This window comes from Centropristis striata, chromosome 9 (genome assembly GCF_030273125.1).
Source record: "Centropristis striata isolate RG_2023a ecotype Rhode Island chromosome 9, C.striata_1.0, whole genome shotgun sequence".
Lineage (NCBI taxonomy): Eukaryota > Metazoa > Chordata > Actinopteri > Perciformes > Serranidae > Centropristis > Centropristis striata.
The window spans coordinates 21172732-21185775 of record NC_081525.1 but is presented as its reverse complement, the minus strand read 5'-3'; the positions used below and the strand labels follow the sequence as shown (position 1 = coordinate 21185775).

The 13044-nt window shown below is 36.1% G+C and overlaps 1 protein-coding gene across 5 annotated transcripts in view; it reads left to right on the top strand.

Annotated features, from left to right (window-relative positions):
- Positions 1-13044, top strand: part of LOC131977322 (discs large homolog 1-like protein) — a 120193-nt gene that overhangs the window by 71728 nt on the left and 35421 nt on the right. For all 5 annotated transcript variants that reach the window (XM_059340559.1, XM_059340558.1, XM_059340562.1 and 2 more), the window contains 7 exons: positions 2243-2293; positions 4798-4922; positions 6494-6663; positions 7199-7335; positions 8062-8206; positions 9850-9982; positions 12561-12717. In XM_059340559.1, the coding sequence (XP_059196542.1) occupies positions 2243-2293; positions 4798-4922; positions 6494-6663; positions 7199-7335; positions 8062-8206; positions 9850-9982; positions 12561-12717 (918 nt within the window). The remainder of the gene's footprint in view (positions 1-2242; positions 2294-4797; positions 4923-6493; positions 6664-7198; positions 7336-8061; positions 8207-9849; positions 9983-12560; positions 12718-13044) is intronic.

The window sequence follows — 13044 nt, the reverse complement described above, 5'->3', positions numbered from 1 at the left end:
TGGGTTGAATGAAGAAATATATTTCCCTGTCTTTAACCTGCTCTACTTTATCAATACTTAAAAACACTATGATCAGTGGAAGCATGTGTGGGAAAAATATACCTCCAATTCAGACCTCTTGTTTCTGATCAAGCCTCCAAATGAGATTCAAGTAAAAAAAAAAAAGTGTACATCAAGTCCTTTTCTCTTAGAATAGCTATCAAAATGTCATATCAAGCCGTATTTTACTGTGTACAGATTTGCAGTACTTTTTAGTGTTTCTACTAAAAATATTTAGTAACTTTTATATTTCTCTCTAATATAACCACACAGTAGTGATAGCAGCGTCCTGGATTTGGACAGAAAGCTCAGTCCAGAATTAGATGGACCCAGATGCCATTTTACTGGTAGCCAGCTGCCACAGAGAATCAGTGTCTGTTGTTGTTAGATAAGTTTATTATGTAATTACAGTGGAATTACTCCCCACTGAACTCCCTGGAATATGAGAGAGAGAGAGAGAGAGAGAGAGAGAGATTTCTCTCTTGTAGATTACTCTTAATATGTCACTATGAGTGTTTATTTTCTCCCAAAGAAATGTTATTAATGTATGTAACAAATAAGGAAAATGATGCACTTCCATTGCATAAGACCAATCTAGATTTGTTTTGTTATAGAAAATAAGGTAAAAGTTGTATGTTGACTCCATTTAAAACCTCACAGGTTTGAATGGTATGTTTTCTTCACAAATATCACCAAAATTACATCATTTCTCAGTCAGAAACTGTAATAACAGAAATTATCATCATGTAAGTCAACAGTTTAATCATAACCAAAGCTTAAAATAATGTGATCAAATTTGCCTCATTCTACATGTATACAGTCTCCGTGAAGTGAATTACATCATGTTCTATTTTATTTTTAATTATTGTTTTATATATCGGTATATAAAGCTTTTAAATCAATTTTAAAATTATATTTTTTACATTTACTATATTATTTTATAAAATTATAAATATAAAAAAAATCTATTGTCTTGCATGCATTGGTTTAAAACTGTTAACTATTTTTTTGTCTTTTTTATTTTTATTTTTTTTTGTGCTGTCTTATTATCTACTTGCAAGTCATGAAGCACTGAACTGCACTAAACCATATGAAAGGTGCTACACAAATAAATATACACAAATAAAGTTTTTATTTTTTGATAAACAGGAAAAGATGGGTTTTTTGTTGCACGGATTGGAACCTCCAGTTTTAAAAATGGGAGTCAGCTATCATTATTCTATTTTTAAGATCTGATTTTTTTTATGTTCATCATATATTCATGTTGCCTTCAACCAGCTGCACGTCCAGTCTGAATATGTGCAGAATGTATGTTAGGTGATGACAAACACACTGCACATGGTGGCTGATTGAAGATTGTGCCCTCTGTTCAAAACGACAGAAATTCAAAATCTAAACTAATCTGACTGCGCAGAGAGACACAGATTACAGCCAAGGGGATTACATGGGCCATTGGGATGCCACTCGACCACTGTGCCTGTGTGTGTGTGTGTGTGTGTGTGTGTGTGTGTTTGTGTGTGCCTGCAGCAGCTATAGCAGAAACAAAACACTCATCTCCCAGTATAAACCGACTGTAACACAAAATGTATAATAGTCGTCTCAGATCAGATTTAATTCCGTGTGCTCTTCATTCAGTCATGAAATCTAGATGTTAATATGTTTTATAGTACATGCAGTCCTGGCCGAGCGGTGTGATTGGCTCGTGGGTAATTCAGCGGGGATGTTCTTAAATATGACATCAGAGGGACATCATCATTAAGTACGCATTACTGGTTTAATCTCTGGGATTCATGCGTCATTCATAAATGATCAAACGTCTCATTTCACTTTCCTGTAACTGTCATGTGTTTTGCAGTTTGTATCTCTTGGTAATGATCTTTTTTTTTTAATTAGAATTGGAAAGCTAAAATTATTGAATTTCTGAATGCTGATTGGTGTTGAAAGATGGCACAGAATGTTAAATGCACATGCATGTAGCAAGATTAGAAGTAGAAAGATTTTATGAATTTGATGAAGGTTTAATGCAACATGACAGGGTGATGCACCTGCCAATAGCAAATGACGTGACAGAAAAACACTGCATATAAATTATAAATGTTAAAAGCTTTACTATAAGATCTAATGAGCATTTTAGTGTCCATTACAGCACGACAGCTTTCATTGTTTACTCTGAATTGACGCACTTCCTCTCTCTCTCCCACAGGTCAATGGAACAGAAGCAGACTATGAGTATGAGGAAATCACGCTGGAGCGGGTAAAAAAAACCTAACATGCAATGAAAGCACACCCCCAGTATGCATTGCCTGTTTTACACACTGTAAATGTAATCAGTCACACCAACCCCCCACAGTGACAGTAAGTCCATCTGTTCAGACTGACCTCTGTCCCACAGAATAACTTTAAAAACACTGTTGTCGAGAGCAGAAATTATATTGAGTGTGTGTCAATTTAAATAAGACTGAGAAGGTGTGAAAAGGTTGAAATATTTATTCTGAGTGATTCAGCGATTGCTAGCAGAGTGATTTTTTTTTAAAACAGGACACATACAGGACATCTATTAATGATACAAGCTGATATTGATGTCTATAAGCTCTCCACATTTTATAATTTTTAATGTTCTGACTCAGAGGACAAAAAATGTTAGTTGACAGAACATATTATTGTATTAAGTCCAACTCAAACAAGAAGTCAAGTTTTTGCACCAATGCTAAATGTATAAAGTCAACCAACATATTTGAATCTGCCAATGCCTGAAATGATTAATGTTCCAAATCAAGTTATATAATACAACAGCTTGTTGATAGACCTGCTGCAAGCTGCAAAAATACTCTTTTTGGGTTGTAAGCGATATGATTTCCTTTTTAAAAGTGTCCAGGATATTTTAATAATGGTTCAGTTGAGGCTAAATCCAGCAAATTTACTTTACCTTTTGTTTTTTTGTTTTTTCCCCAAAAATATTTCACCACTATTTAAGGCTGCCAAACTTTTTAAAAGTGAATTGGGGGAATGCATAACTATTAGCACTATGATATTAAATTATGTTAAACGAGAATGGGATAAAACATATATTGCACTTAGTGTTTTTACCAATGTACAAACATATATATTATATACATACACATTTCAGAGGGAAATATTGTATTTTTCCCCCCCAACATGTATTTGACACTTATAGTTAATTGTTATTGTTTACATACAAAAACAAATTAAATGCTTATTAAATAGAGCAATATACTACTAATCTACCCAGCAGTATACAAAATATGTTAAATTTTACTCCCCATTGATAAAATACAAAATTAAAATGCTCTTTCATGTATTTAGTTTATGACTAAATAATATTTTAATACATGATAATATAACGATGTGAAAGGAACCATTCTGCATAACATTTACTTTAACCTCTGTCAGAAAGTTACTTTCTGATTGTGTTAAATAAATAAAAAATCAATGAAAGAAAGAAAAGTCTTGTTTTTAAGTACTAAGCAAAAACATATAAAAAAAAAGATCTATTTATAAAACCAGAAACAGTATATTCATAAAAGCTATATTTTCTCTCTGAGTCAGCTATTTTCTCTCCTCTCCTTCATCTCATCATTCTGCTTTTCCTTCACTCCGTTCCACCGGACCCACTCTGCTGACCCTGACCCTGTTTCTCCGTCCTCTCTATTCCTCGCCCATCCTTCCCTACTTTATTTTCCTGATCCTCGTCCTCCCTCTCTCTCTCATTATATTCCCCTTTCTCTCACCCCGAGGCTCTCTCTCCGTCTCTCTCTCTCTCTCTCTCTCTCTCTCTCTCTCATTCTCTCTATTCTCCTGTGACCTGGTTCTGTCTGCTTGACTGGATCGGCTTTAAAGACATTGTGGACACACACGCAAACACAGGCACAGACATTACACTAGCTTTTAACCAAAGCTTGAGAGTGAGTGAAACACACACTAACCAAAGGCAGTCACCCGCTAATGTGCTGATCTATTTCATGTAATTCATATCATATCATCACATTGTTTGTTCAGGTGATAAGCCAGTAATGTAAGACCTGAAAATTGCAGAGATATTAGCTGTTCTTTCACAATAAATGACATTTAGATAAGACATGGTACTTAATATATGCTTCTTGGTGATTTTGGCAACTGGCAGAATTATTTCATTTTGTTTTTCTACTTTGTACACAAATGACTGAGGTGACGTTTCCATTAAATTTTTTATTTATTACTTAAAAGCATCTTAAAAAATAATTTTGTAGCAGGCCAGATACATCAAACTATCAACGATAGACTGAAAATCAAAGATCACAGCTTCTGGCACCAAAAATTATTTTACCCTCCTGTTATGTTGCGGGTCAAATTGACCATTCTCAAAGTACTTTTTTTTAATTTAAATAGTTTTGTTTTTTCATTAAAAAAAAAATAAAAAAAAGTAAACATTTTTTTTAATTAAAGTCATGTAAAGCCATTGTATTGTATATGTAGATATTTCCAATGTACATAAAAAAATGTTTTAACATGCATTTTTTATAAAGGACGAGTGAATTATCCTCATTGAACCATGATCTGTGAGAGATAAAAAGAACACCAATTGCACTAAATATTGATTAAAATGGTTAGTAAAGGAGTTATTAAAGAAATATAAACATGTTTATTGGATATTTTTAGTTTCTGACACTTTTGGACAATTAAACATGCCCGGGTCAAACTGACCCACAAACATTGTTACTGTTCCTGATAAACACACTCTGTGTTTGTGTGCATGTGCAGGGTAACTCAGGTCTGGGGTTCAGTATCGCAGGAGGGACTGATAACCCTCACATCGGAGAAGACCCCTCTATCTTCATCACCAAGATTATACCTGGAGGGGCTGCTGCCCAGAATGGCCGACTAAGGTACACACACACACACACACACACACACACACACACACACACATGCAGCCACACCCTCACTGCATTGTTAACCTGAACCAAAATACAATTTAAAATGTTTAATCTTGTTGAGAAGAGATTTTTGACATACAAATCCTCACAACATGAATTTATGAACAGATTTACAATACAATCTTCACTATAGAAATACAAGTGATTTGTGTTGATCCTAACAATAGTTGTAAAGTAAATACATCATGTTAGCAAATTCCGGCAGTGGAAATTGGAAACTGTAGTTCTGAAATCCCGTTCAAAATAAAGCAAAAAAGTTACTGTGATCTACCTGGTAATGCATTACATTATTGAAATTGGAGGGCAACCATTTACATGCAACCCAACAAACTCAACATTCAACAGCCAACATTTTTTAAATACTGAGTACTGTGTGGAAAGTATCTTTACACTGAACATATCATTTAAAAGGGAAATAAAATGTAGTTTTGCCGAAGTGATGTAATAGCAGCTATGAGCTGCTCAGACACTGGCACCAGATCTATGTGAACGAACCAGGAATTTCTGATAAATGGGTCAATTGATGGAAGAATTATTCACATTATTCTTCCTTCACTGAAGTAAAAGTAGTTAAGTAAAAGTAATTAGTTTTAAAAAATGTTTAAGGTATTAGCATCAATTAAAGGCTTTAAGTAAAAATAGCACTCTTTATGCAGAATGTCTCATTTTAAAATGATATACTTTGTCTTCCTGGATTATAATTGGCAATGCATTAATGTGTTCATCTCTTAATGTAATGTAAATGAAAATGTTGAAATGTATGAATAATCTAAATTTACAAAGGCATTGCTAACTAAAGTAATGTAATAAATGTAGTGAAATAAAAAAGTGCAATATTTCCCCCCAGAAAAATATTAGTAGAAGTGGCATAAATTAGATAATACTCAACTATGTTACCTCTTAGTACAGAACTTGATTACATTCTACCACTGAAAGAGTCCATGTGAAGTGTCGGGCAGAAAAAGAGCATGCATGCTCACTCAACTGGGTTTGACATTAGCTTAACATTAAAAAGATAAGAAGTGAAATAATAAGAAACATCTAAAAGACGGTGACAGCCCTTTACTCCCACTTTGCTTCCTTTGGAAGTGATGCCTACCAGGTAGACTTTTAGATTATAAGCAGGGCTGCACAGTTAATCAAAATGTTGTCTAAATCGCAATATGGATTAGTGGAAGACCCAAATTGCAAGAAGGCACATAGTTTGTCAAAAATTATGTCTAAAAGTATCATTCTGAACAAAGTGTTGTTGTGCTGTCCCAGCCTACAAATCAGATTCTACAGACTGAATAAAAATCCTTCTTTGGTTCAGATCCTTCCAAAAATACCATTCTATCATTGTTTTAAGATATTTTGCGAAGACGCTGAGAATAATGATGCAAAAATTGTCATTCCCTGCAGTATCGTGAATCATGTGGCAGTCATATCGCCCTACAAAGTGAAAAACTAACATTTAAGTTTAGACGATGATGCATTATCATTTGTCCTCCTTCTATACTATATGTGACATTGCTGTGCAGGGTGAATGACTGTATAGTCCGGGTAAATGAGACAGACGTGAGGGACGTGACCCACAGCGGGGCTGTGGAGGCGCTGAAGGATGCGGGAGGTCTGGTACGACTATGCATACGACGCAGGAGGAGCCTCACTGAGAGAATCATGGATATCAAGCTGGTCAAAGGGCCCAAAGGTGAGAAAATACTACTGAGGTAAACAGAACCTGCAGTGAAGTCTTTTTTTTTTTTTTGCTTTCCTCTGTTGGATTTCAAATGTCATGTAGTTGTAGTGTGTTGACATGCTTCTCCTGTCCTTCTGCCTGCATGATAAAAAACAAAACAAAACAAGAAATTAAAGACGTCAGCTGATAAACGAAAGTGAGAAAGTATGATAAGGCCTGATTTTCTGATTTCTGCAGGGAAGTCAATACATTTCAGCAGCCCTGCAAAGATACACTAATATAATTGAGCTGGAGAAAGAAAAGAACAATTGAGAAATTAAAGCTACAGGATATGAAATATATGAGAGCTTATGGTTTACCTAATTGGATTTCACTTTTCTTTTTTACTGCCCTATAACGGTACTGTTTCAAATAAACTCGAAATGTCAGAACTGGTAAAAGGGCCCAAGGGTGAGAAAATGCAGCACCGCAGCAATTAAAATATCTAACATTATGAAAATCAGGACATTACATGCAAAAATGAAACCATGTTGATGTTTTCTCTCAGGTTTAGGATTCAGTATCGCAGGTGGAGTCGGAAACCAACATGTCCCAGGCGACAACAGCATCTACGTGACTAAGATCATCGAGGGAGGGGCTGCACATAAAGACGGACGGCTACAGATCGGGGACAAACTTGTGGCTGTAAGACAAACATTTTTATTACCCTTTGTTACCATATGACTTGTCTGCACAAATGATTATGCAAATGATGGGTGTGGTACATAGATTGCAGTCAATATCAAGGAGAAAATTTGTATAGGTCCACACATTGACACAATTTCTTTTCCATTCTTAGAAAAATGAAATGGAAAAGTTTTCATGAAAAACTTTCAGGTTATAATATTAACTTTTTATTAGCTTCATATAGGTAATGAATATCCCCAATAGCACTGCATGCCACGATTTGCGTTTATTGAATCTACATGTTATAGATATCTCTTAGTAACACCAAATATGACATGATTTCTGCTGAATAAAACAGGAAACATAATTATATTCCACAGTGATGTTACTGCCAGTTTGAGAACTGAGCAAAAACAAGGCTTGTGCAGCATTGCACCTTTTTATTAGATTCTACCATATTAGCTTCAGGGTATGATGTAATCTAAGGCTAAATTAGGCGTAATAGAGTAGGGCGGTGGGTAAGAGTAAGATGGTATCAGATTGTTACTCTTCTGCTCTACATCCGAGCCTGTTAAAGGTGATTTAACAGGGCAGCAGAACCATTCAGCATAAAAACAAATACAACATAACATCATCAGTGTACAGTCTTTGGAAACTCATTTTATGTGTTTCCTGCAGTCTGGTATGGACATTTGTTTGTTGTCTATTCATGGTAATACAGTGTTTGTCTTCATGTGTCTGCAGGTGAACGCCTCCTGTTTGGAGGAGGTGACTCATGAAGACGCAGTGGCTGCACTGAAGTCCACTCCTGACGTCGTTTACCTCCGTGTGGCCAAACACACCTCCCTTTTTATCAATGACAACTTCCCTCCACCAGACGTCACTAATTGTAAGCACACCTCCACCTCTCAGTATAACACTTTTCTATCATGCAGTAATGGTACATTTCATATCATGGATTTGAGAGATCTAGCATCTCCCAGACTGTGTAGACTTTTATTCAGACAACTTGCAGTGAAGCTGGTAAATGTAGCACACATCATTGCAGCCAAGAGACTGAAGCATTTTACGGCCAGATGGTGTCGATCTATAAAGAACAGCAAGCAACAAAGCTGTTGGTGAAGCATTTTGCTTTGGGTGTGTTTACAAGAAAGCACACATCTGCTAGTAGGCTTTTTTTTGCAGAGACTCTTACTAGAACTGCAACTGCGTTGTTATTAGGACAACTAATCAGGGCAACAGGTTCAGTAGTCGATAGATATTAACAAACATATGTATGCGTTGCATGAAGTGTACTTTACAATACAGAAGTGCAAGAGAATGTTGTAAGACCAGGAATGGGAACTTTAGGTACAGGTAAAGGGTGACATGTGTTTTTCCTAATTAGCTTTGTTGACTTTATCACTGTGCCATTGTCATTGGAATCACCACAGACAATGGCAATGGTTAAATTGCATGTACACTGTAAAAAATGTTTGTAGAAATTACAGTAAAACACTGTCAAATTGCATCAGAAATAGGGCGTAAAATAAAAAATGTAATATCACCATAGTATACGCTGTTAATAACTGTAAATCAAGGGATAGTGCAAAACTTTTAAACTATAAAAATATGAAAATATTTTTTATACTTTTTCATGTAAAATTAAGGGAGAAATACCATAAGGACACAATTCCCCTAAAAATAAAGGGGACTACTCAGTGAAGTTCTGGCAACCACAGCTGCTGGTATTCTATCGTAAATTAAACATATTTTCTTTTTTATAGTGTAGACTTATGATGTCTACACTATAAAAAAGAAAAAATGTGTCGTGTAGACTGAAATCTTTGTTATCATTTTTTACATAGTGCTTTTATTTATTCCACATACATTAAGCACCACATTTTTACAAGTGGCTGACACTATAAACATGAAAGTCCTGAAAGTTACCTGAACTGAGGATGTTGTGAATGCCATAAGAGTTGAAGAGCTTTTATTGTTGTCATATAAAATAAATAAATGACCACCTAAATGACCCTCATGATACTGAATACTTTATTACATACCAGTTTAAGTTGGTTTTCGAATATTAAATTGTATGATTTAAAAGATATACTGTTGACATCACCCAGACAGCTTTTAATGTGTTATATAACAGTCTGATAATCAGACTGGGTAAATTTAGTCCATTGGATTACAGCCAATTGTCACCTCTCCAAATCAGCATATTATCAAACAACATGTCATTTATCACCGCTCTGAATCTAACACATCACCAAGCAGCATATATCACACCACCGCCTCCCAGCATACCTGCAGTACATTAATTATAAAAAGCCTATCAACAGTTTTGACTGACTATTTAAAGATACAGTATGAGCTGTGATTGATTAGACAATAAATGTCAGGGTGGAAATGCTTTATTTAATCAGGGGATGTTTCCCACCATACTAAAACTACATAAAAGCACACATCCCTAGTTTAAGAAGATATCAATGAAATTATGTTTAACTCTATCAGTATAGTAAAATAAGAATTTGTGTGTTCCTCCAGCGTACTCCCCACATCAAGACAACCATATAAGCCCCTACATGAGCGGCAGCCAGTCTGTAAGCCCCGCCCCATTGACCACGCCCAGATACTCACCTCTGCCGAGGGCGATGACCGGAGACGACGACATCCCCAGGTGAGACCTCACACACAAACACCTCCACATCTATTGGACAATGCCAACAAAAGACCATTCTCTGGTTGGAAATCGAGACTGTACTTCCCTGTAGAATCTGCAGCTTAAAAAAACATCCATTATGGAATTATTTTTTAATTTCACTTGGTTTTCCAGAGATAGCCGAATGCTCTGTGTATGGTTGAACAGGGTATAAGTATTTTACATACATACATGCACTGTTTTTATTCCTACAGAGTTGTTTTGTTTTTGCCAGTGATGGAAAAAGTACTCAGATCCCTTTCTTAAGTAAAAGTACTAAAACCATACTGCAAAAAAACTCCATAGCAAGTAAATGTCCTGCATTTAAAACTCAGTAAAAGTACCAAAGTATCAGCATCAAAATGTACTTAAAATATCATAATAAAATCACTCGTTATGCAGAATGGACCCACTCAGTTTGGTATATAGATTCCAAATATACACAGTCGCCCATAAAGTTGGAATAAAATATTTTTTTTCTCTTTCCATGAAATGATTGTGACAATGTGATTTATTCTTGACAGATAAAGTGTATATCTTCTCAAAACCTTATTAACCAATCTCTTCCAAACATCAAAATGAAAATTAAACTAAAATTAAGGATTGTGTCTGAAAACAAAAGTATTCCAACTTTATTGGTGACCGTGTATTATTAGATTATTTGTTTTGATGCATTTATGTAAGCAGCATTTTAATGTTTTTTAAAGGAAGGGCTTATTTTAATGATTGTCTCATCACTTTAAATTGATCGTGTGTTTTTATATTAAATCTTGACCTATAAAGGAAATAAAGCTGTCAGTTGAATGTAGTGAAGTTAAAAGTACAATATTTGCCTGAGAACTGTACTTAGGTACAGAACTTGAGAATATGTACTTAGTTCCATCTCCCACTGGTTGGGTTAGAAGTGATTGCATCATGTGTGTATTTACGATGGCATCGAACATGATCTACTTTTGTTTGAAGAGCAGTGTTACTTCGAGTGTCCCGCTGCAGTGAAATAAATGTGCGTGAGCTGTTTATTTGTTTGCTTTACGGTCGCATGCTGCATTGTGAACCAGGGAAAATGTCCACATTCACAAAGTGGCCCTTAAAAAGGTCCAGGACATCAGATTGCGAAACAGAGTCCCTAGAGAGCCCAAAATACACTGAATGACCTCTGTCCCTGCCTGCTCGCTGGGCTGCTGCATGTGTGTGTGAGTGAACGTGTGTGTGTGTGTGTGTGTGTGTGTGTGTGTGTGTGTGTGGCAGTAGAACGCAGATGGCAGTGGGAATTTGGTCTGGCATGTTAACTCAGGTCACATATGTACACACACGCACATACACACATGCAGATACACTCTCAGGGCTGCTCTACTGTCTTTAATCCATTTTAATGGACGGATTACAGCCTATCACATCCCTCGTCACTCAACTGGCGTCACCGTGGTTACCAGAATATGACTCGTCTATTCGTCATAACCCTCTGGGCCAATCGGTGCACTTTGATTATAATAAATCTGATAAGCCTCAGACCAACCGCAGAATGGTCATTTTGACGTCTGCCCTTCTTTTTTCCTTGTGTTTGTGTCTCTAGCTTATTCTCTCTTTCATTTCTACGCTCTCCGATTAGTTTCTCAAGCAAATAGAGGGCTATTGCTTTTAATAAGTGTCCACTGAGTGTGCACAATTTAAATTCTGCTTTCTCTCCAAGCAGAAGATTTAATGTGAAAGATTTTTTTTTACGTAAATGAACCAACAAACCACACTTCCATATCTCAATACCAATGACAATGCCTTAACTCAGGTTATCCGTCAAAAAACATTGCTCTCATTTTCTCAGATTTAACATCTGTACATATGTATACTGCACCTCACTGCAGGGAACTCACTGGGTCCTTTTTAATGTAAGGTAACATGAGGCCAGGGATTTCTGTGGCATTAAAAACTGCGTCGTCACTGCATCATAATGAATGCAACAGAAATTTTATGACATTGACAAAATGTTTAATGTAGCTCTGTACGGTCTGGATACTGATCCCTGGTTAGAACTATTTCAGTCAAAGGGGATCAAACCCAAATTTCACGCATGTGCAGTGTGTGGATCCTGATAACTGACTAACATGTATTCAGCTCTTAGATCCTTGTCCTTGTCTCTTGTTTACTCCCACTGTCAAAGGCATTTAAATTATGCTAATATTCCAGCATAACCTGAATCAAAAGTGTGTGATTATAAGAGAGTAACTAGCTGTGGCTGTGCAAAAAAATAGAGACAGTGCGATGCTGACATCTGCTGGTAATCATGGTGAATAATCCATATTTGAAATGCCCTTTCCTCCCAATGAGATGCACCATTTATCACTTTGCAATAGGCTTGTATCACATACATTATGCATTTATAAACCATTAGAATATTTACATTACAATAGCTTGTAATTCCTCATCCTCTTTTCCTCTTATCATACACTTTTTGTGGCAAAATGTTGATCACAAACATCATAATCATTATGATCTGATTTTGGATACCATGATCTTTTAGCCTAACAACAGTGTGTCTCCGTTTCATTTGTGTTTCCTCCAGGGAACCCCGGCGGGTGGTGCTCCAGCGGGGGTCCACAGGACTCGGTTTCAACATTGTTGGAGGGGAGGACGGAGAGGGAATCTTCATCTCCTTCATCCTCGCTGGAGGTCCCGCTGATCTCTGTGGGGAGCTACGGAAGGGAGACCGCATCCTGTCGGTACGAGCGAAAACCTGCATACAAGACTTACAGATCTAAAAGACAAGCACTGTCACCATTTAATAACTAATAACTGTAATACAATTGTAATAAATATTACTGTATAGGTTATATAGGATTAATGAAGGAGTCACTCTGTCTGTGTTTTTTCCTCTAAAATCTCTAATTTCTATATTCATTATTAATGTGGTGTCACAACTCAGAATCACTGCAATTTAATTTGATTTTTGGATATTTAATCTGATGCATCTTTGCATTCATTCACAGTTTCTGCTGTCTAAAGACATTTCACGTAGCTAATATCTTTTTTTTCGTTGTGGTAGTGGT